The following is a 21,729-nucleotide window of genomic DNA, read 5'->3' on the forward strand; positions in this document are numbered from 1 at the left end:
CATGAGCTCAAAATGCTGCTGTGTACTCTCGGCCCAAGCTCGCCCGAGATTACCTTTAAGAAGGTCCGTCGTCTGACTTTTTTGCTATCACAACACCCATATAGCAGGGGTCTGGATCTCCTAACGTGTTGGAGTGGATTATAATAAGAACAAAGAGAATGACTTGAACAAAGTAAAAGATAGCAATAACAGCTCTTTCGATGATGCCGCATTTTAATTATGAATAGATATAAAGTGGATACAGACATATTTCCAAAGCAACATATCATTATTATTTTATATATAAAAAAAAAAAAACATTGTGATCGCGTCACCGTCGCGAGTTGTTCAGCGATCGTGATACACATTTTGACCTTATAGAAAAGAAAACACTTTTATATGCGATGAAAACAGCCACTGTTCTTTTGTCCTATTTTTACCTTGTGATATAAGCACAAGATATTCAATAATAGAAATGCTGCTGTAGCACGAACATGCTCAGACGACTCAACAGAAGTTTCCGTAACCCTGCATGAACTTTCACATTTCTGAGAACGCCGAGTCTGAACTCGAGAACAGGGCTGAGAGGTTTTTTTTTTTTTAGTTCCAACAGAATAGCTAAATATATTCTTTAACATATACATGGATATGCTTCTACACAAACATGGAAAGCTCTTTTAATTATGACAAACTTGTCACTGTTGAATGAATTAAAAGTATATAATATATATAGTTTGTGAACATTTGACCATAGGATCCATATGTTTCATTTTTGAGCATCCCATTCCACATTTAATCCCCATTTGCACTTATAATAACCTCTGCTCTTCTGGGAAGATGTTCCACTAGATTTTGGATTTAGCTTGTGAAGATTTATGGAGATTTATTTAGCCACAGGGGTGTTAATAAAGTCATATAGGTGACATGAGGAGGCCTGGGGTGCAGTCAGCCTCCCAACTCATCCCAAAGGTGTTCATTAGGGTTGAAGTTAGAGATCTATAGTAGAAAGATCTTCCACAACAAACAAATATGTCAACCATATCTTCCTTTTTGGACAAGCCCATGGTCCTGGTGGACCGGGTTTGATTCTCCTGAAGGGAAGTTGTAATGCTTTCATATCCAAATCCTTTAAAATTGGGGAGGATCCACATATGGCTGGAGTCAGTGTGCCTAAAAACCTAGGACCACATCTATGAATTTGGGAATCTGAATCTGAAATATTTTGAATAGGTCACAGTTTCCCCATGCAAAATCTCTCCTTTTGAGACAAATGGCTCATAATGTTTTGCACAAACTTGTAGAGTCCATGACAGTTTTAGAAACATCTCAAATGTAGAGTTTACTTTTGTAATAAATAGAATTTGTAATAAATATTCTTGTATTGAATAAAGACATGATACAAAAATAGAACGATTGGCACTAATGGTCACAGAGCCCACTTTATATACACTCACTGACTATTTTATTAGAAACACTAAATTGATAATGTGTAGGTCTTCATTTTGCCTTTAAAACAGCTTCATGACATGCCAGAAATTCTGGTCCATTCCATGTCGTGTTATGAATCCCCGACTGCTACCACCACATCCGATAAGAGTTCTATTGAAATCAAATGTAGTGACTGGAAAGGAACTGAACTTTGAACTTCATTGGTAGACCAGCTTGAGATGAATTGTATTTTGTGGTATAGTGCATTATCAAGGAAAGTAACTATTAAAAGATGGGTCATTTGTGACCATGTCTAGTAGATGAAATGTACATGATCAAAAACAATTTTCCAAATAGGCTGTAGCAGTGAAATGATCGGTATGAACAGGCCTAAAGTGTACCAGCAAAACATCATCCACACCATGACACCACCTCCACCAGCCTGGAGTCGTGATACAAGACTGGAGCGGTTTGATGAAATCATGCTTTCGGCACCAAAAATCTGACCCCGCCATCTGTGTGCCTTAGCGAAAATTAAGATCTATCAGCTCAGGCTACATTTATGCAGTCTGCCCAGTTTTGGTGAGCCTGTTCTTTGTGTTTTCTTCTTGGATGAAAGAGGCTGTGTACTCTGAGATGCCTCTTTGCTCAGCACAATTGAACAGAGAGGATATCTGAGTTGCTCTATTCAGGAGACTGTTGTGTGTGGAAGTCCCAGGAGATCAGCAATTTCTCAAACCAGCCCATCTGGTACAAACATTCACGCCAGGGTTAAACTCATAGAGATCCTATTTTGCCTCAAGGTTGATGCAATCATGGACTGAAGCTCTTGACCATTAAATCAATCCACCTCTTAATAACATAATTATGACAACACTGGTATGGAAACTATTATTATTATAGAAAAAAACGCAGTAGAACAGATCGCTGCATCGCACACAGGAATCTCATACGGCATGAATTTATGTCATTACTAAAGCAAGAAACCCAATGAACACAATTCAACAAGTCTCCTTTCACTGTAGCCACAACTGCACCACCCATATACATCATCTCTAGCAGAAGATATTATGCTCATAAAAGCTCTTGAAAAGTCTGCCATGAAAATGTCCTTGTAAGTGTATATTTGAGCTTGTGCAGTTTGCTACAGATGCAGTTTGCAAGCTCGGACTAGTGCGCTCTCTGACCATTCGATCAAAGGGCGTGAAAATGGAGACATTATTGTACGCTTGCAAGTTGCCCCCTCCTCCCACTTGCCTCCTCCCCCCAATGAATTATAAAGGCCTCATTGGCAGATTGCTTTGACCCTACAACATGTGATATGATAGCTGAAATCTGATTGGATAGACACTCCAAATGTAAACCTTAACGTGCACTCTAGAAAGCAACGTAATGAAATGGAGATAATAGACTATTGGGAATAATGTAAAACGTATTTATGAACAAAATATACTAAATGGTAATCCAGTGATTCTGCTGGTGTTCAGTTCAATATTGGTACACAGGTCTGGAAGTAAAAGGAGCAAACAAAGAACCTCAAGAAACGTTCATTATTTACCAATTTTTCCCCCAAAAAATTAATAGAAGAATTCAATTTTGGATAAAGATTCTGCTCCTCTCTTTTACAACATTGGTTCAGTTAATTCACTGATCCATTAATTAATTGTGAGGACATGCACAGCTCTCTTTAGATCCTGCAACAGCATGTTGGTGAGCTTCAGATCCAAGATTTCACTCGAAACATCCAACACCTTGATTTTTTTTCTTTCATTCAGATGTCAAATGTGCTGGGGATCATTGTCCTGTTACATGACCCAATTTCAAGCCAACTTAAGCTGAATGACAGATGGCCGCACATTTATCCCTGAGGATATTCTACTATAAAATGTGAGTTCATTGGTTGTCTCAATGACTGCAAGTTCCCCCAGGTCCTGTGGTTCCAAAACAAGCACAAATCATCACCCCTTTTAACCACCTTCCTTGAGGGATATATTTTGGGGTGAAACAAATTAGTGCTGTTCATAATGAACAACATCTTGATATAAGTCTTATCAGTCCAAAAGATTGTTCCCAAAGTCTATTTTTGGAGAAAAGCAGCTTTTTCCTAACTGCCATTCCTTGAAAGCCAGACGTGTTCAGTCTTTTTGCGCTTGCGCTGTCATGGACGTAAACATTTCATGTGCTTGCACAGACCTCTAGGTCAAGTTGTGTAGCTCTTATTTATTTATTTCTTTTTCTTTTTCTTTATCTTGAGAATTAAACTGTCTGACCTTGGATTGAATGTGCCTGGATGCTTACTCTTGGGAAGATTGACTGCCTTAAATGCTACACATTGCTTAACAGTCCTTTCGGTAAGGTAAATTTCAAATAGTTTGGAGATGGCCTTATTACCTTTCTCAGCATCAGAAATTGCTTTTCTGAGGTCATGGCTATTGTCCTGTCTTCTTTTCAGTATGTAGATACACACCTGAGAGCTCCAGGCAACTAAACAATACTACGATTCATTTAGATTTCGGATTATTTAGGGAATATCGGGATTGACATTTCGGTATGGAATATAGTCAGAGCCACATACATTGTGCCATAACTGAAAATAGACAAAAAAAATCGAAAATTTATTATAAATCAAAAAGTACAATCACTAATTTTTCTATCCAGATTTTTAGATTTAGATGTAGAATCTTTCTAATTTTTACTACGTTTTTAGACCCCTGGCTAAAAGTAATCCAAATTGAGCTCAGGTGCATCCTCCTTGTTTATAATTATCTTGAAATGCCTCCAGAACTTGACAGCAATCCACCTGTGGCGAACTGGAAACGCAGACACCTGCATGTCCCACATGTCCGCAATGCATTTCAGAGCAAATAACATCCAAACACCCAACACTCTCTCTGTAGACGACCAAACTGTGTCACAGCAAAGATATAAGCAGGTTGTATAAACCCATTGAAATGTTTTCGGTAGCACTGTGTTCTCCATCATTGTCAAATCGAAGACGGGTGGAAATGCCAAGACTCTTCCCAAAGCTCCAATCCAGCCATATTTAGTCTGAACAGGCTAAAAAGGTCTTGGCTAAGGAGGGCAGAACCCAATGTTCATGCTAACAAAGCTGCAGACGTCTCAGAAAGACCCGAGGGAACTAAGCGTCGACTAAGCTTTTATGGTCCAGTAGCTGAGGGGCCAATAGCAGAGCACTGGAGAGCATGAAGAGAAAGATTTTGAACTTTGACCTGAACTCCAGGCAAAATATCTAGCAAGTAATATATACTGCTAATAATCAACCAGATACTAATATCCCTATAGTGAAGCATGGTGGTGGAAACATTATGCTCTTGCCATATTTTTTCAGTAATAGAAATAAAAATACTGGTCAGAATAAAAAAAAATGATACATTTCAGCATTACAACATCCTGATAAATACAATCAAACAACATCCGTATCTCCGACTCTGTCCGAGTTAAAGAAAAGACCTGAAGGTGGTTCACCATTAAAGTATGATCTACCCAAAAGAAAATACAAGTACAGGTTTTCCAAAGAACACTTAGTGCTGCAATGGCAGAACCCGGGAATTAAAAAAAATAGTGAAAGAAGGGCAAGAATATCTAAGTAAAAGATTGATTTTCATCATTTTTACAAAAATTTGCAATAAAATAGTGAAAACCTTCTGCTTTATCATTACAGGGTTTTTTTTTTTTTGTGTGTCGCAAGATGTCAAAAAAGGAAGTTATAATACTTTAAAGCAAATGTAGAGTTCAGTAGAAATATTTTAATCCCTTAACAGGATAAAACATCCTTTAAGGCACAGATTTTTATACTATTGTTATTTTAAATGTCTCATTATTAAAAATACATGTGATTGATTTGGCTACATAATTAAGTTTAGGAAAAAAAAAAAAACTGACATTCTTTAATACAATGGCTTTGATTGCATGATTTATTTATTTATTTATTTTTATTTACCATGGGATGCTCATCACACACTCTTAAGTGTGTGTGTGTGTGTGTGTGTGTGTGTGTGTGTGTGTGTGTGTGTGTGTGTGTGTGTGTGAAAAGATACTGTAACAACATTTTGTAAATCAACAAATTTATATTCAATCTTCTATCATGACTTTTAACCTTTGGACCACGTCCCCTATTGGAAATGAGTGTTTTTCGATTGAGTGTTTTTTTTTACTTGTCTTTTAACTCTGTCATTCGGGCAACGTTATAATAAATATATCTCGGGTCGCAGATGTTACTGAACCTCAACCACACTTTATTGAATGACAGAAACAGAAGCAGGTGGAATGCAGCAGCAAAGCAAACGGATGCAACCGTCGAGGAAACGAAGAAAGAGATGAGGATGGGTTACAGAGAGACATGAACCAGCTTATGCTGTTATAACAATGTGTGTGTGTTACATTACCATTTACTACATTACATCCCCATATCATTTTAGAGTCAGAGGATTTTCCAGACTGCACATAAAAAATCGAGTACAGGAACAAAAAATTTGTGAGACCTACTATCCTTTTATGAATTATTTATCTCTGGAAATGTTTAAATTCAACTTTCGGCCTGGGATATCTCACTGTTTTCACTTTGGCAAAAAAAAAAAAAAAAAAAAAAAAAAAAAAAACAGTTTTGCGAGACATATCCATGTTGTTTTTGTGTCTATGCAACAAACTCGATAAAAGGTAAAAACATGTAAGAATTAGAGGTTAAATGACTGAAGGTTTTGTGGAGTCCAAATTTGACATTTTTGGCTCTAACAGAAAAACTAATGTAAGATTGGGAACAGGAGAAAATCATTGAGTCAAACATGGAGGTGGAAGTTTAATAGTTTGGGCATGTTTTGAAGCAGGGAAGGTAGGATGCTTATTCCGGGTGAACGAAACCAACTTGGCAACCGGTTTGTACTTTAACCCCATGCAGTTCCATCTGGACTGCTGCTGATTAGAACCCGATTTCACCATACAACAAGCGGAAGCTGTATTTAGAAACTCCTTTGGAGTTTTATCTATCATGGAACTGTTTGCCCAATCACTGCACCTCATTCCTACTGAACTGCTCCGGGATGGACTGGATCATAAAGAGATCTCCATTTAGGAACACCTTGGCAAGTTTTACGAGCTGTCCAAGAGTGTGTAAAGCTCATGGTAAGGGAGGATGTTTCAATGAGGTTGCTATGTATTTATATATATATTTGCTTGGTTTAAGTACATTTACATACCATTGAATGACTTTGTTGCATTGAAACAAAAAGAACATGCTTGGCACTTGCAAAAGCCTTAAACGAAAAACAAAACTAGGTGCAATATATTATAACTCCTCCTACTACTACTAATAATAAATATTATTGTAAATAATTATATTAGAGCTCTTCGTATTTATTGAAATGTTTTTCGTTTTGACCTGTTACAATTGTGTGTCAAGTAAATTTTTTTAAAAATAAATAAATAAAAAATGACATCACTGTAGAACAATTTCATAATAATAATAATAATAATAATAATAATAATAATAATAATAATAATAATAATAATTCCTAATATTTTGACTAGCTTTATTCTTTACAGTATGAGCCCATTCATTATCATTTGAATTGAAAAAAAAAAAAAATAATAATTTTAAAAAAATTACGATGTAGCTAATGTTAACATATGAACATAAAAATCAGAAAATAATTAAAATCTTATTTTTTTAATATAAAATGTGACTGGATCGTATTGCACACCTAGCTTCTTAAAAAAAAAAAAATAAATGACTGTAATAACTTCATTATCAAGAAGTGGTCATGTGTTTATGCAAATTATGGGCCAAATGTTGTTGCGTTTTCTTTTTCCCCAAACAGAAATAATATCAGGAATTGCATATTGCTGATGGACGCGACCGCAGCTTGCTATTTGAAACATCTTCTTGCGAATGGTTTGCAGTCTGTCAATAATATTGGCTGGTTTATGTTGCTAACTTAAACCTAACATTTGCTTTATGACTTATTTGTCATTATATATAAATGTGTTTCTGTAAATGCTAATCTAAGACCAGAGTTGTTAATAATAATAATAATAATAATAATAATAATAATAATAATAATAATAATAATAATAGTCAGGTGAAATAGGCATTAAGGTCAAAAGTCATATAAAAAGGAACGAATTCTAGGCAGAGCAGTTCGATACAGATATACAAGTTCAACTCTGTCAGCTTTATTGGGTTGAGATGCAACAGCAACACCTAGAGGCAGGAGGCCTTTGATTAGAGACGAGATATTTACATGGCTCGCTTTTTTTCACAGTAACAATGTCCCAAAAAAAAAAAAATTAATAAAAGGGAAAGAAAAAAGCAATTCCCCCCCCCTTTGTTCTTTTTTTTTTGTTTTGTTTTGTTTCGTTTTTTGAATGATAGATAAACGGCTTTACGAAAGCTCACAACGAAATAAAAGATAAAAGTGAGTCATAGGCCTCATTAAAATCTAGTCTACTTCCATAGTACACAGACCAGAAAATCGAGAAAAAAAACAAAAAACAGATGCGGTTAGAAAAACCAAAACAACAAAAAAAACCTTCCCAACCTTCCGTCGTTTTGTTCGAGGATCGCATGAAAGCGATCGTGGTGATATTTTATGGCTACATTGGGTAAAAGAAAATGAGCACATCGCTTATATGACACGTAATACACTCGGGAGGGGGTGAAAATTTTAAATAATGATCGAAAGTAAAGAAATAAGAAACAAACTAAAAAAGCAGCCTACATGCATTAGTACATCTCTAGTACTCTAGTTCTCCGTCGTGTTGCCTTTCGATCTAAAAGAAAACAACAAATACTAATCCAAACTGCTTCAGTCTCACAAAAAAATCGAGAAATGGCACTTTTTTTTAAATATATTCATAAATCATTTTATGGTTTTATATATATATATATATATATATATATATATATATATATATATATATATATATATATATATATATATATAATTATCATCAAAGAACTGTGGAGTCAGCGTGTTGTGGTCTGGTTCCCAGCGCTTGGGAGTCGAAACCATGCGGATCGGATCATGCAGATATGTTACAAGTCGCTATTTACATTACATTCATGCGCTCCTCATCCCATCGTGCACCATCGTTTCCACTTCCTCGGGTTTGGCAGCCGAATGATTGCGGCACCGAAAGACAGAAAAAAGGGGAGAGAGAGACAGAGAGAGAGAGAGATTGAGAGGGCCAGGGGAAGAAAGGGAGGAAAGGAAAAGAATGTAGGTACGTATTTTACACCAGCATCCATGTCGGTGGCTCATGAATATTTATAGTGAACCGAAACGGAGAGAAAAATAGGGTATTTCCCGACAGAGCGAGTACGAAAGCGCCACCGGGATGCATCTTTTGCCTTGCACTCGAGTGCTTTGATGAATGTCTAAGTGCCTTATTTATCGGAGAGCGAGTGAGCGGCGCAGTCGTAGCTCCTGTGATCAGCATGATAAGCAGCACCGTGCCAATAAGATGAGTCACAAACTGTCTGCAAAGAGTTGATCTCGGACGCTGAGGAGTTCCCGTCTCTCCGTTTGGAGCGTTTCCGGTGGCGCAGGACGAAAACGAGCATCCCGACGACAGTGAACGCAGAAGTAACAAAGACCAGCAGCAACCCGGGCACCAGAACTGAAATGGAGACTCGGCTCGGTTCGGGGTACGATCCAGGACGCGTCCCTGAGTCGGAATCCGTACCGGCGGTGCCGTTTTTGGACAGCGAAGTCGGCACGGTCTGGTCATAAAGTTCCGGGCATATCAGGTCGATCCGGATGCGCCGGAAGTCTTGCTTCCAGAACTCTTCCGGCGACTCGCATTTCAGATCGTTCACAATGACGTCGGACGCCATTTTCTCCGCCCACTGTTTCAGCGGCACGATGGTGCACGTGCAATCCCATGGGTTCCCATGCAATTCAATTTGGATGATCGAGCTAAGCTGATCGAGGACCCCGCTCAAGGGAAGATGGGTAAAGTAATTGTTATGCAGGCTTATTTTGGACAACGAGACCCCCAGGAAGGTGTCAGCGGGCAGTGACTTTAACAGGTTGTTGTTTAGTAACAGCACCTGCAGGTTAGGCGTTGGAATAAAGGATCCGGCTACAATGAGGTGGATGTCGTTATATTCCATACTGAGATATTCCAAATTTTGTAGTCCCATAAACATATCCGCCATGACAGTATCCAGGTAGTTCTTGTCCATGTACAGCCACCGCAACTCGCTCAAGTTTTGGAAGGTGCCGTTCTCAATGGTTTTTATATTGTTCCCGCCTAAATCGAGCAGGTTTAGATTTGTATAAGCCCGAAACTGGTTCCTTTTCACTGCGTGAATATTGTTATCGCGCAGATTTAACTCGTGCGCACTGAAAGGTTTGGGTCTCAGGTTGAGCACGCTCTCCAGTTTTTTACCTTCGCAATTCACACCGAGACCTTGACTAAAGCCGATCAGCTTGCACACGCACGTTTGTGGACACGTAACATCACTCGTGTCTGATGCTATTGCTGTCGGCGTCTTTAGCTGCCAGTTTTCTCTCGCTTTGGGACGACCTTTGTTGTTCGGAGCACTTTTCTCTGTCGCTCCGATGATTTTGGAGGTCGTGGATGTCGGAGAAGGAGGAGAATCCAGCTCTGAGGTCTCCTCCTGAGTCGGAGGTGCGGCCAAACTGGAATCGGCGCCATCTTTGGAAGGACACAGCTCAGACTCGGCTGTCTCGTTGAGTTCATTGCCCTGGAGACGCGTAGGTGCTTCACAAACAACCCGGCCAACGAGCGCCCGCTGAGGGATGTTTTCAAGCCACTGCTTTAAGGAAAGAAGGTCACAGTTGCAGTCCCATGGATTGTCCTCCAACAAAACCTCCACGATGCCTGGAATTTGTTCCAGCACCCCTTCGTAAGGCAAAGTCTTTATCCGGTTCCCACGCAGGTCAAGATGCGTTATGGGAACGTGCTGGAAAATGTTGGTGGGAAGTGCACTAATTAGGTTATCGTTCAAAATCAAGACCTCTAGTTTACTCAAGTCCCTGAAAACAGCCGGATCAATGTCTCTTAGAAGGTTAAAATCAGCTTGGAGATACTCCAAATCATCCAAACCAAGAAAAGTGTTCTTTTTAAACGACCGAATCTTGTTGTTGTTTATATGCAGACGCTTGACCAGCTGCAGGCCAAGAAAGGCACCGGGGACAATGTCATGCAAGCCGTTGTTCTCCAAATGCAAGCTGACCGCATTGTAGAAGTTGGCGAACTCGTTGGGAAACAGTCTGGACAGAGAATTCCCGTGCAGCAGCAAGTGATAAAACTGCGAGCTCGGGCCAGTCAAGTGCTGCAGGTTGCTGAAACCGCGCTTTTCGCAGTCGATGTGTAAATCGCCTTCTACGGCACTGCACGAGCAGATCTCCTCCTTGCACACATCGCTCGTCCCGTTCCCAAGAGCTGCACAAAGAGCCACCTTCAGCAACACGATCCACAGCAGCATTTTTTCACTCCCGACGATTCATCCCCACTATCCGAGACATGAAAACGATCAGATCATGGACGACGTCGCGTGCCTCCAGACTCGAACTGATAGACACGTAGATCAGCAGGCTGCAGAAACAAGATGACAGTTCGTGTTTAGTTTAATGCCATCCAACTCTCGTTCAACAGTAAACATTTTCATTTACAATTCACCATCATAGTATCGAAAAAAACAAAAACAAGATCACGATCACGATCATAAGCATCATTAGATTGAGATATACGTGAGATGAATCTTACCAGATAAGTGACCTTGTGCATTTTTTTCACCAAACAAAAAAAATATTCTCCTTTAGGGTAGATGTTGTTATTCCTCAAGGAAGGAAAGGAATGAAGGGAGCTGTCCGTTCTCCCTTGGTTCTGAAATCCCAATGCATCGCCACGAAGAGGACAAATAAAGACATATAGAAAGAACGGAAAAGAACCGAGAAGAGAAAAAAAGGTGATGGAGGAGGGAGGAAATGAATTAATCCGCAATTCTCACATCCTCACACTCCATTCTGCTCCTTCTATCGTCTCCTTCTCGGCACTCCGCCGCTTTTTCAGCATTTCTGAAGAAAACGCTCGGTGCTGCATCTAACCCCCTCTGCCGAGCTGCAGTGGAAACAATCCATCGGTGTGACGATGTGATTTCAAATCGATCCACCAAAAAATAGCTGCAATCCGATAGTTAGAAAAAAAAGTGCACAGCAAATAATGGCATTTTTTTAAAAAGAAAAATTAAAAGCCCCCTTTTCTGGGGGGTCCGTCGTTTGGGAACCGCATCGCTTCTGACTGAGTCATTTCCAAACTGCTTCATCCTTTAAGAAAATAGCGTTCACACAGTGCTCTTTTTCACCATGTTGGTTTGAAAATACTTCTTTGAAGCTGAATTTTTTTTTCTCCTTCCTTCCTTCTATCCTTCCTTCCTTCTATCCTTCCTTCCTTCTATCCTTCCTTCTAAGCGAAGAGCGACGAAAGGCGAGCATGCACTGCCACTGCGCCTGCTCGGGGATACAGGTGTGTGTGTGTGTGTGTGTGTGTGTGTGTGAGAGAGAGAGAGAGAGAAAGAGAGAGAGAGATAGAGAGAGAGCCGCAGTTGAATGCGGTAAAATAACTAACTACGCAACGCGCGCGCAACAGCACGTCCGTTTTGTTTGTTTGCTTGTTTGTTTGTTTGTTTGCTTGCTTGCTTTTTTCCTGCGATTCGTGTCGTGCAAAATAGATTAAACAACGGACAGAAATGGATTCACACCACATACACACACTGCATCACGGAACACAATTGGACGGAGTGTTTTATGTGTGCGCGCGCGCGCGCGTGTGCGAAAGTGCATGCATCCTCCACGCATGTAGTCAAACTCGCTCACTTTCATATGAGACTAGAAATAAAATGAGAGATTTTGTAATAATTATGTGTCGGCATAATGGATCGGTTTTTTTTCGCTGTGCTCCCTCTCATCTTTATACTCCTCCTTTCTTCCATCCTTTCCTTCCGTTTTCCTCTTTGATGTCGGAGTGTGAATATGAGCTCTGATTTGGACTCATTAGCTGTGCGTCAATACGCGGGACTGATGGGTGACATCCTGTTTCACTCGTGCACCATCGTTCAAACTTCATCAATCACTTTAATTAGGGGAAAGAAGGAGAACAGGATGTGAGGTGATGTGTGTGTGTGTGTGTGTGTGTGTGTGTGTGTGTGTGTGTGGGAGGGAGGGGGTTGATGGAAGGAGGATGGGTTCAGGAAGTGATTTAAATCCTGGATGATAAAAGAGAATTCAGTGGAAGATGTTCATTTTCCAAATCAAAGGAGAGAGAAAGCAAAAAGCAGTAACTTGAGCCCTGAGTGACCCAAATTACACTGGGCGAAGTGACTGAATAAATAAGTAAACAAGCAAACAAATAAATGAATACATTTGTAAGTGAATAAACATGTACGTATATAAAGGAACAACCGACAGCATGCAGTGATTGAAGATAGAAGGAATCAGAATTCATTTCATCCCAGAGGAAATGAGTGGGATGCAAAGGAGGAGAATGATGGAGTGAATATATAAAATGTACGAGCAATACGTGAATTAATAAGTGTATTAATGAGTGAATGAATGAGCGAGTGACTATATACAAGTTGAACTGAGTTGCACGGAGGAATAAATACACTATTGAATAACTTGATTAGGATGGGTGGATAAATGAATGAATAAAAAAAGAGAATGAATGAATGAATGAATGAATGAATGAATGAATGAATGTGTGATTGAGCGAATTGGGTAAACAAACAAGTGAGCGAGTGCATAGATAAAAATTTTATTAATGGGGGTCAGTGGGGGAATACGTACATAATCAACAAATGAATAAGTGAGTGAATAAAATAAATAAATAAATAAATAAATAAATAAATAAATAAATAAATAAATTAATTAATTAATTAATTAATTAATTAATTAATTAATTAATTAATTAATTAATTAATAATGGCTGGGTAAATGAGTGAGTAAGTGAGTGAATAAATAAATGAATAAATAAATAAATAAATAAATAAATAAATAAATAAATAAATAAATAAATAAATAATTAGTGAGTGAGTGTGTGAGTGAAGAAGTGAGTGAGTAAATCAATAAATCAATAAAAAATAGCGGAGTAAGTGAGTGAGTGAGTGAGTGAGTGAGTGAGTGAGTGAGTGAGTGAATAAATTAATAAATATATAATGGGTGAGTAAATGAGTGAGTAATTGACCACGTTGAACAAACAGGTTCTTTGTTGAGTTAACAGATGAGTGAGTGAGTGAGTGAGTGAGTGAGTGAGTGATTAAGTAAGTGAGTGAGTGAGTAAATAAATAAATAAATAAATAAATAATGGGTGAGTAAATGAGTGAGTGAGTGAGTGAGTGAGTGAGTAAATGAGTGAGTGAGTAAATCAATCAATAAATAAATAAATAAATAAATAAATAAATAAATAAATAAATAATGGGTGAGTAAATGAGTGAGTGAGTGAGTGAGTGAGTGAGTGAGTGAGTGAGTAAATGAGTGAGTAAGTAAATCAATCAATCAATCAATAAATAAATAAATAAATAAATAAATAAATAAATAATGGGTGAGTAAATGAGTGAGTGAGTAAATAAATAAATAAATAAATAAATAAATAAATAAATAAATAATGGGTGAGTAAATGAGTGAGTGAGTGAGTAAATGAGTGAGTGAGTAAATCAATCAATCAATCAATAAATAAATAAATAAATAAATAATGGGTGAGTAAATGAGTGAGTGAGTGAGTGAGTAAATAAGTGAGTGAGTAAATCAATAAATAAATAAATAAATAAATAAATAAATAAATAAATAAATAGTGAGTGAGTAAATGAGTAAGTGAGTAAATCAATAAATAAATAAATAAATAATGGTTGAGTGAGTGAGTGAATCAATAAATAATAATTGAAATGTGTGAGATTAGTTGAATGAATAAGTGATTATATACACAGTTGAACTGATTTGCATGAGTAAATAAATACACTTTATATGTGAATGAATAGATGGATAAGTGAGTGAGTAAATGAGTGAATGTGTGCATAAATAAATAATACAAATAATGGCTGTCAGTGAGAAAATATATACACAATCAACAAATGAACAAGTAAGTGAGTAAAAAAATGCAATGAATAAATAATGGAAACATGAGTGAGTGATTGAGTGACTGAGTTCATAATTAAATTAATAGATGATTGACAATAAATGAGTAAATACGTTTTTAATTATAGACAAGAATTGCATAAGTTCTTAGTTGAATAAATAAAATAATAGATTGATCAAATAAAAAATGTGTGAGAGACCGAATAAATTAGTAAATGAGTAAGTTTGTAGATGAATGAATAAACAATTGAGTGAGTCCATGAATGAGTGATTTCTTAGTAAATGTATATCGAGTGAATGAATGTGTGAGTAAATATGTAAGAGTGAATATATACACAGGTGAGCTGAGTTGCATTCGTGAATAAATACAACATTTATATACGAATTAATAGGTGAGGAAGTGATTGAGTGACTGAGTTAAGGGTCACTTTCTGTTAAGAAATGCTCACGATATCCTCTATGAGAAATATTGTATTTTCTAGTCCATACCGAGGCGTTCTTTCATGTTTTCTGACCCATTGTGTACCGACCTTCCTTTCATGTTTGTATATTTTTAATCTTCTTGTTTATTGTGTTTTAGATTTGTTTGCTTTGCTGATTATTATATAAAACCGCATATGGATTCTACTCAGCCTGGGTCCTACAATACCGCAAAGAATACTTTGACGCAAGAGAACCCAGAGGAGATTCAGCAGCTGCAGAATGTCAAACGTTATCAGGCAGACATGATAGCAGGGTACCTCAAGCATTCCAGTCCATACCCTAGTGCTCTGCGCTATGCCTGCAGGCCATCCCAAAACCCCCCAAAATGGCACACCTTGAAAAGTGGTTCCCACGATCGCTGCTGAGGATTTCTCCAACAGTGTAAAGTCTATTTTGCACACCAACTGGAGACCTACAGTGCAAAGTAAAGCAGAATCAGAATCAAAAAGGCACTGAAAGAGTGGAGACATTGGCTGGAAGGGGCCCACCAACTATTTCAAGTTATCACTAACCACGAATACATCAAAAATGCCAAGCAATTAGTTACTGCGAAGCCCAGTGTGCATTGTTTTTTACCAGATTCAACTCCACTGTAACTACTGTTACAACTCCACATGCACTATGAACTGCAAGGCAGATGCTAACTTATGCCGTCATTATCCTATATACAAAACACTAATACCTGAACACTATTTGCCACCCTTTTTTATTATCGCACCAGTCCAATGGGATATTATGTATGGAGTCGATACAATTAGCACAAACAAACAAGCTCACTCTACAGAACTGCCCCCACAACAAGCGGTATGTCCTTGCAAAGCTACGACAAAGAATCATGGAACGTGAACTGCTACTGAACCATTTTTATCATAATTACAGACTAAATGATGGCATGGGTCTGGAAAGCCTTCTGTGACATTTTGTGATAGGATTTTGACTCAGCCTCACTTTGGGATGCTGTCCACAAGTGATCAGCCAAGCCGTGCAAGTTAATCAAGAGCAGGGGCATCTCCAGAGAACCTATGGTAGCAAGAAATAACACCACAATTTCTCACATGGGAGGAGTATGATTAAAATTCCCAAACCCACACTTCCACCAATCTCACCTAGTTCCAATGTGTTCTAGGTTATCAACTCTCTATTCCCATTGTCAAAGGAGCTATAAGCAGTAAACAACTGGTACTGTCAGAGTAGGGACTTGTGGGAGAGGGCTTATGTACCTCTCCAGAGGGCTGTTCAATGCTAAAAACTCAATGCAAATTGTCAAAGTCACCCTCACGCTTCCTATCAACCAGGCCAGGTAATATGGCTATCCACACAAAATATCAAGCAAGAGCTACCATGTGGGGCTCTAATGAATCATCGATTGGAAGGGATACAGTCCAAAGGGTCATTGCTGGGTGAATACAGACAATATTCCTGACCCTCTCTTACCGAAGAGTTCCATAGAAGCCACCCAACCAGCCAGCAGTGCAGCCCTGGAGACGCCCCCTTAAAGAACACCTGAAGGTGTATCTAGGAGGGGGGCTTCTCTAACGGTTCCCACTGCAATCGCCACTCTGCCCCACCAGAGGGAATCATTACCCGATTTCTGAACAAATCTGGGTCAAGGGTCACTTCCTGTTTTTCCATGTTCTATGACCTCTTGTGTACCGACCTAGCTTTTGTTTTTGCTCTTTGCTCTTGTTCATTGCATTTTGGATTGTGGGCCTCATGAATTGTCTTGAATCGTGTAGGGAACTTACATGACTGTTCCCTATGACTGTGTGTTTGGATTACATGTTTGGATTTGGATCTTCTGACTGCAATAAAACCGTATATGGATTCTAATCACCTGGGTCCAATGATAATTGAGTAGGTAAATGAGTACATATTTGAAGTTATAGATAAATGAATAAGTGAATCGGTGAGTGAGAGATTGAATGATTGAATTATTAGTTCTTCAATATGTCTTCAGATATGTGAGTGAGTGAAAGGTTGTAGTTAAATGAAAAGCTGATTGACTGAGTGAGTGAGTGAGTGAGTGAATGAATGAGTGAGAAGGTAAATAAGAGAGTGAGTGAATGAGTGAATTCTTAGTTGAATCTTTGGATGAGTGAGTGAGTGAAAGTTTGTAGCTCATGATTACGTTAATGAATTCATAGTTGAATTAAGAGTAAGTAAATAAGTGAGTGAATTCTTGATATTATTTTAATCGAATCAATAGACAATTAAGTGAGGGAAAATTATACATTATTATTATTACAAATTATGAATAGATAATTGAATAAATGAAATAGGTAGGTGAACAAGCTCACAATTAATAACTGACTGATTGAGCCAGTAAATAAAAACTTCACTGCATTATTGATGCGTAAATGAGAGGATAAAAATAATTCATTGAATGTGAATAAGTGAATTGGAGATGAATGTGTGGTTAAGTAAATTATCAGGGAAAGAATACTGTAAAAATGTAGTGCATGCACACATGACTGCTGAATACTATATACACTATATTTATATTTTATTTTATTCTTCTTCTTCTTTCAGCTGCTCCCATTAGGGGTGTTCACAACTGATCATCCATCTCCATACCCCTCTGTCCTCTACATCTGCCTCTTTTAAACTAACTACCTGCATGTCTTCCCTCACCACATCCATAAACCTCCTCCTTGGCCTTCTCTTTTTCTCCTTCCTGATGTCTCCATCCTCAGCATTCTCCTACCGATATACCCCATGTCCCTCCTTTGAACATGTCCGAACCATCTTAATCTCACCTCTCTCACCTTGTCTCCAAAACGTCCTACATGCGCTTTCCCTCTAATAAACTCATTTCTAATCCTGTTGTCGTCACTCCCAACGAACATCTCAACATCTTCAGCTCTGCTACCTCCAGCTCCACCTCCTGTTATTTACTCAATGCCACTGTCTCTAAACCATACAACATCTCAGGTCTCACCACAGTCCTATAAACTTTCCCTTTCACTCTTGCAGATACTCTTCTATCACTAATCACTCCTGCTATCACTCTTCTCCACCCTGCCTGCACTCTTTTCTTCACTTCTCTAACACACTCTCCATTACTTTGCACTGTTGATCCCAGGTACCTGAACTCCTCCACCTTCTCCACCTCTTCTCCCTGCAACCGCTCCACTCCACTGCCCTCCCTCTCATTCACACACATGTACTCTGTCTTACTCCTACTGACCTTCATTCCTCTTCTCTCCAGCGTGTACCTCCACCTCTCCAGGCTCCTCACCTGCTCCCTACTCTCACCACAAATCACAATATCATTCACGAACATCATAGTATATTATTTATTTTATTGTATTGTATTTTATTTAATTATTTTGGAGAGAGGATGAATCAAATAATTCACGTCTGCAAATTAACTGCTTTTCAAACAGCAAAATTGGAAAGCAAGGACTGCAGACAAAATGTCAGAAGCAACAGGAAATGACTCATAAAATATTTATTTTTTCCTTTCTGTCTGACTGTCACTCCTTTAAATTTTTTTCCAAAATTGTTTTGTGATTCTGACCTTCAACAGTCAAAAACATTTTCGTATTTTACAAAAGAAAAGAAAAGAAGTGTATATATTTAATTGTGCCAAGATTGGGATATTTTTATATGTTCCTGTTAAACCTAATATTCAAAGATCTCAGTTTTAGTTAATCTGGCTATTCATGGCGCTGACTCTTTTTAATCTTGATATTTGAGGCCATCGCTCTTGCTATTCGAGGCTCTGATTATTTCTAATGCAGGCAAAATATTGAAGGCACTGACTTTCCGTTAATCTTGATGTTGAAGGCCTTGATTTTTGGTTACTCCTTATATTAAAGGCTCTGACTCTAATAATCATTCTAATTCTAATAATCAAGGCGCTGTCTATTTGTTAATCCAGATATTCAAGGCCTTGACTTTTTTTTGATTAATCTGGATGATAATGGCTCTGACTATTTTTAATCTTGATGGTCTAACCCATGACTCTTTCTTAATCTTAATATTCAAGGCTCTGATTATGTTTATTGCTAATAATAAAGGCTCTGACTCTAGATTAAATTTTATGTACAATGCCTATAAAGACTCTGAATATTGGGTAGTCCAGATATTTATGTTTTACAAAGCCTTATGCTTTGGTTATTTTTGTTTTGGCTCTGAGACTTGGTTAATTCTGATATTCTAGACTCTGTCTATTTGGTAATACAAATATTTAAGGCTCTGACTATTAGTTAATCCTGATCATTAAGGCTCTGTCTATTGGGTAATCCGGATATCCAAGGCGCTGATTCTTGGTTAATCCCTAAATTTAAGGATGTGACCAGTGTTGTACTCGTTACTAAGAAATAGTAACTAGTTACAGTTACTAGTTACTTCATTCAAAAAGTAACTTAATTACTTTGTTGATTACTTACACCCAAAAAGTAATGCGTTACTGTTAAAAGTAACTTTTTAGTTGCCTTTTTAAAGAAGGTTCTTTAATGTTCCCATTAATGCCCTTTTATGCGTTATGGTCTACAAACACAAAACTGACTTAAACACAAAGTCATTTTAAACACTATTTTATTAAAGTCAGAGCAGCACAAACTGATTATATCACAAGGATTTCTGAAATAAAGAACAAAACAAGCTGAATAATATATTCACAATCAAAAACTAATGTGGCTTCTGCATCATAAAAGCTGTTGTGTTGAGCTCTTAAAAATGTTCCTTTCACAGCTTAAGTATGAAAACTATCAACAGAACAGAACACCGGGTTAGCTTCTAGCTTCTAGCTTCGTCGAGGCGTGGAGTTTCTGGAGGAGCTTCGACAGATTGGAGTTGCTGTTTATCGCAGTAGATACGAGCTTCAAACCAGAAAGAAACAACTTACATTTGACTTAAAAGTTTTTGTCTTTATGCTCAACTAAAGTGAAATAATGAGCATATTTCCACTTTGAGAAACTCGTCTTGCTCTCGCCTCGACTCGCCATTACTGCCGCACAGACCTAAATAAACGGAGACACGCCCACAGTGCGTCTTCTTCATGCATACAGTGGTTCATCCACCAATCCTACAATGTGTCTCTGCTGTAAACAGGTTAGACTGTAGGCTACACTTCAGCCCAAATTCATTCATAAAAAAATGTAACTGACAACGCACCATACGGTAACGGAGTTAATTTATTTAAAAAGTAATGCATTATAGTATTAGTTACTGTCAAAAGTAACTGCGTTACAGTAACATGTTATTGCCCAACACTGGATGTGATTTGGTTAAACCTGATATTCAAAGTTCAGATTTTTGTTTAATGCTGATCATAAAGGCTTTGATTAATCTTTATGTTTGAGGCCTTGACTTTCGGATAATCCTGATATTTAAGACTCTGACTATTGGGTAATCCTTATATTTAGGTTAAACCTAATATTCAACTATTATACTTGAATTTTTGATTATACATTATTTTTGATATTGAAGGCTCATACTCTTGGTTACTACTGATAATTGAGGCTTTGACTATAGGGTAATCCAGATATCCAGATAATAATAAAGGCTCTGAATCTTGATTAAATTTGATGTACAACACATATTTGTTTAGTGATCTCTTAGTTAATTCCAAAAAATTAAGACTGACTTTTGTTTAATTCTAAGAATTTGACTCTAATTTGACTAATATTCAAGGCTCTGATTTTTTTGTAATCGAGTCTATGGCTAGTGGGCAATTCAGATATTTAAGGCCTTGACTCTTGGCTAATTCGGATACTGTAAACCCTGGTCCCTAGTTAAGTGTATTAATTGAGGCTCTGATTTTTGGGTAATCCAGATATTTAAGGCTCTGACTCTAGTGTAATCTGGATATTTAGAGATTGACTTAAATTTAATAAGCAAGGCTGTTACTGTTTGTTTATCCTTGTGTTCAAGTCCCTGACTTTTTAATCAATCTTGATATTCAATGCTCTGACTTTTGGTTAATGCAAATAGTGAATTCTCTGACTCATGCAAATCTTTATTAATCTTAACTATTCAAGACTCTTGTTTAAGCTTGTTCTTCAATGCTCTGACTCCGATTTAATCCTGATGTTCAAGGTTTTGATTCTTGGCTGGCCCTATTTTTCATGGCTCTGTCTTGTTTGGTTTTGTTTAACCCAGTATTTGAGAGGTCTGTCTTAATGTAGGGCCCTGACTCTTGAATAATCCAAGCGTTGAGAGTTCTGACTATTGGATAGTCATGGTGTTAAGAGTTTGACTCTTGCTTAATCACAGTATTTAGAGGTCTGACTCTTGTTGTCGGACAATTTAAAGCTCTTACGAGGCTAGGCCTGATATTTTATGCTTTAATTCTTGCTTTAATGCTGAGAGGAGAAGAAGTAGTAGAGCAAGGAGCTGTGGGTGGTATAGCATGGCCATGATTTTTCTTGTTCTGTTCATCATCCTGACAAGCACAGGGCGGGTGCAAGGGGGGGAGCAGCGCTAGCCAGTAAATTTCTTTTCACAAGCAGAATATGGTGTAATTTTCAAGAGTGTTATGATTTAGATACAAATTTGAACGAATAAAATGTTGTAAAAACTGATATTTTTATAGTTTGTTAGAATTTGACATTGAAGTTGTGATTTCTTTCATAATTTGATGTACTGTAACCTATTATTTCGATTTCCTATCATTATCATATCCATCATCTTCACAGCACATCATAACGTGGTTGACTATAAGGAAAATCCTAATGAATTTTTATACACTTTTACATACAATACATGTGCGAAAAAT

General features: G+C 37.8%; 1 protein-coding gene across 1 annotated transcript; it reads right to left on the reverse strand.

Annotated features, from left to right (window-relative positions):
* Positions 1-8,308: 8,308 nt before the first annotated feature.
* slitrk1 (SLIT and NTRK like family member 1) lies at positions 8,309-11,822 on the reverse strand. The gene is made up of 2 exons (XM_083522342.1): positions 11,161-11,822; positions 8,309-10,989 (listed from the first exon to the last, which is right to left on the reverse strand). The coding sequence occupies exon 2, from the start codon at positions 10,877-10,879 to the stop codon at positions 8,810-8,812; it is 2,070 nt and encodes a 689-aa protein (XP_083378468.1). The 5' UTR covers positions 10,880-10,989; positions 11,161-11,822; the 3' UTR covers positions 8,309-8,809.
* Between the last annotated feature and the right edge of the window lie 9,907 nt (positions 11,823-21,729).

Source organism: Silurus aristotelis, assembly GCF_946808225.1.
Source record: "Silurus aristotelis genome assembly, chromosome: 20".
Lineage (NCBI taxonomy): Eukaryota > Metazoa > Chordata > Actinopteri > Siluriformes > Siluridae > Silurus > Silurus aristotelis.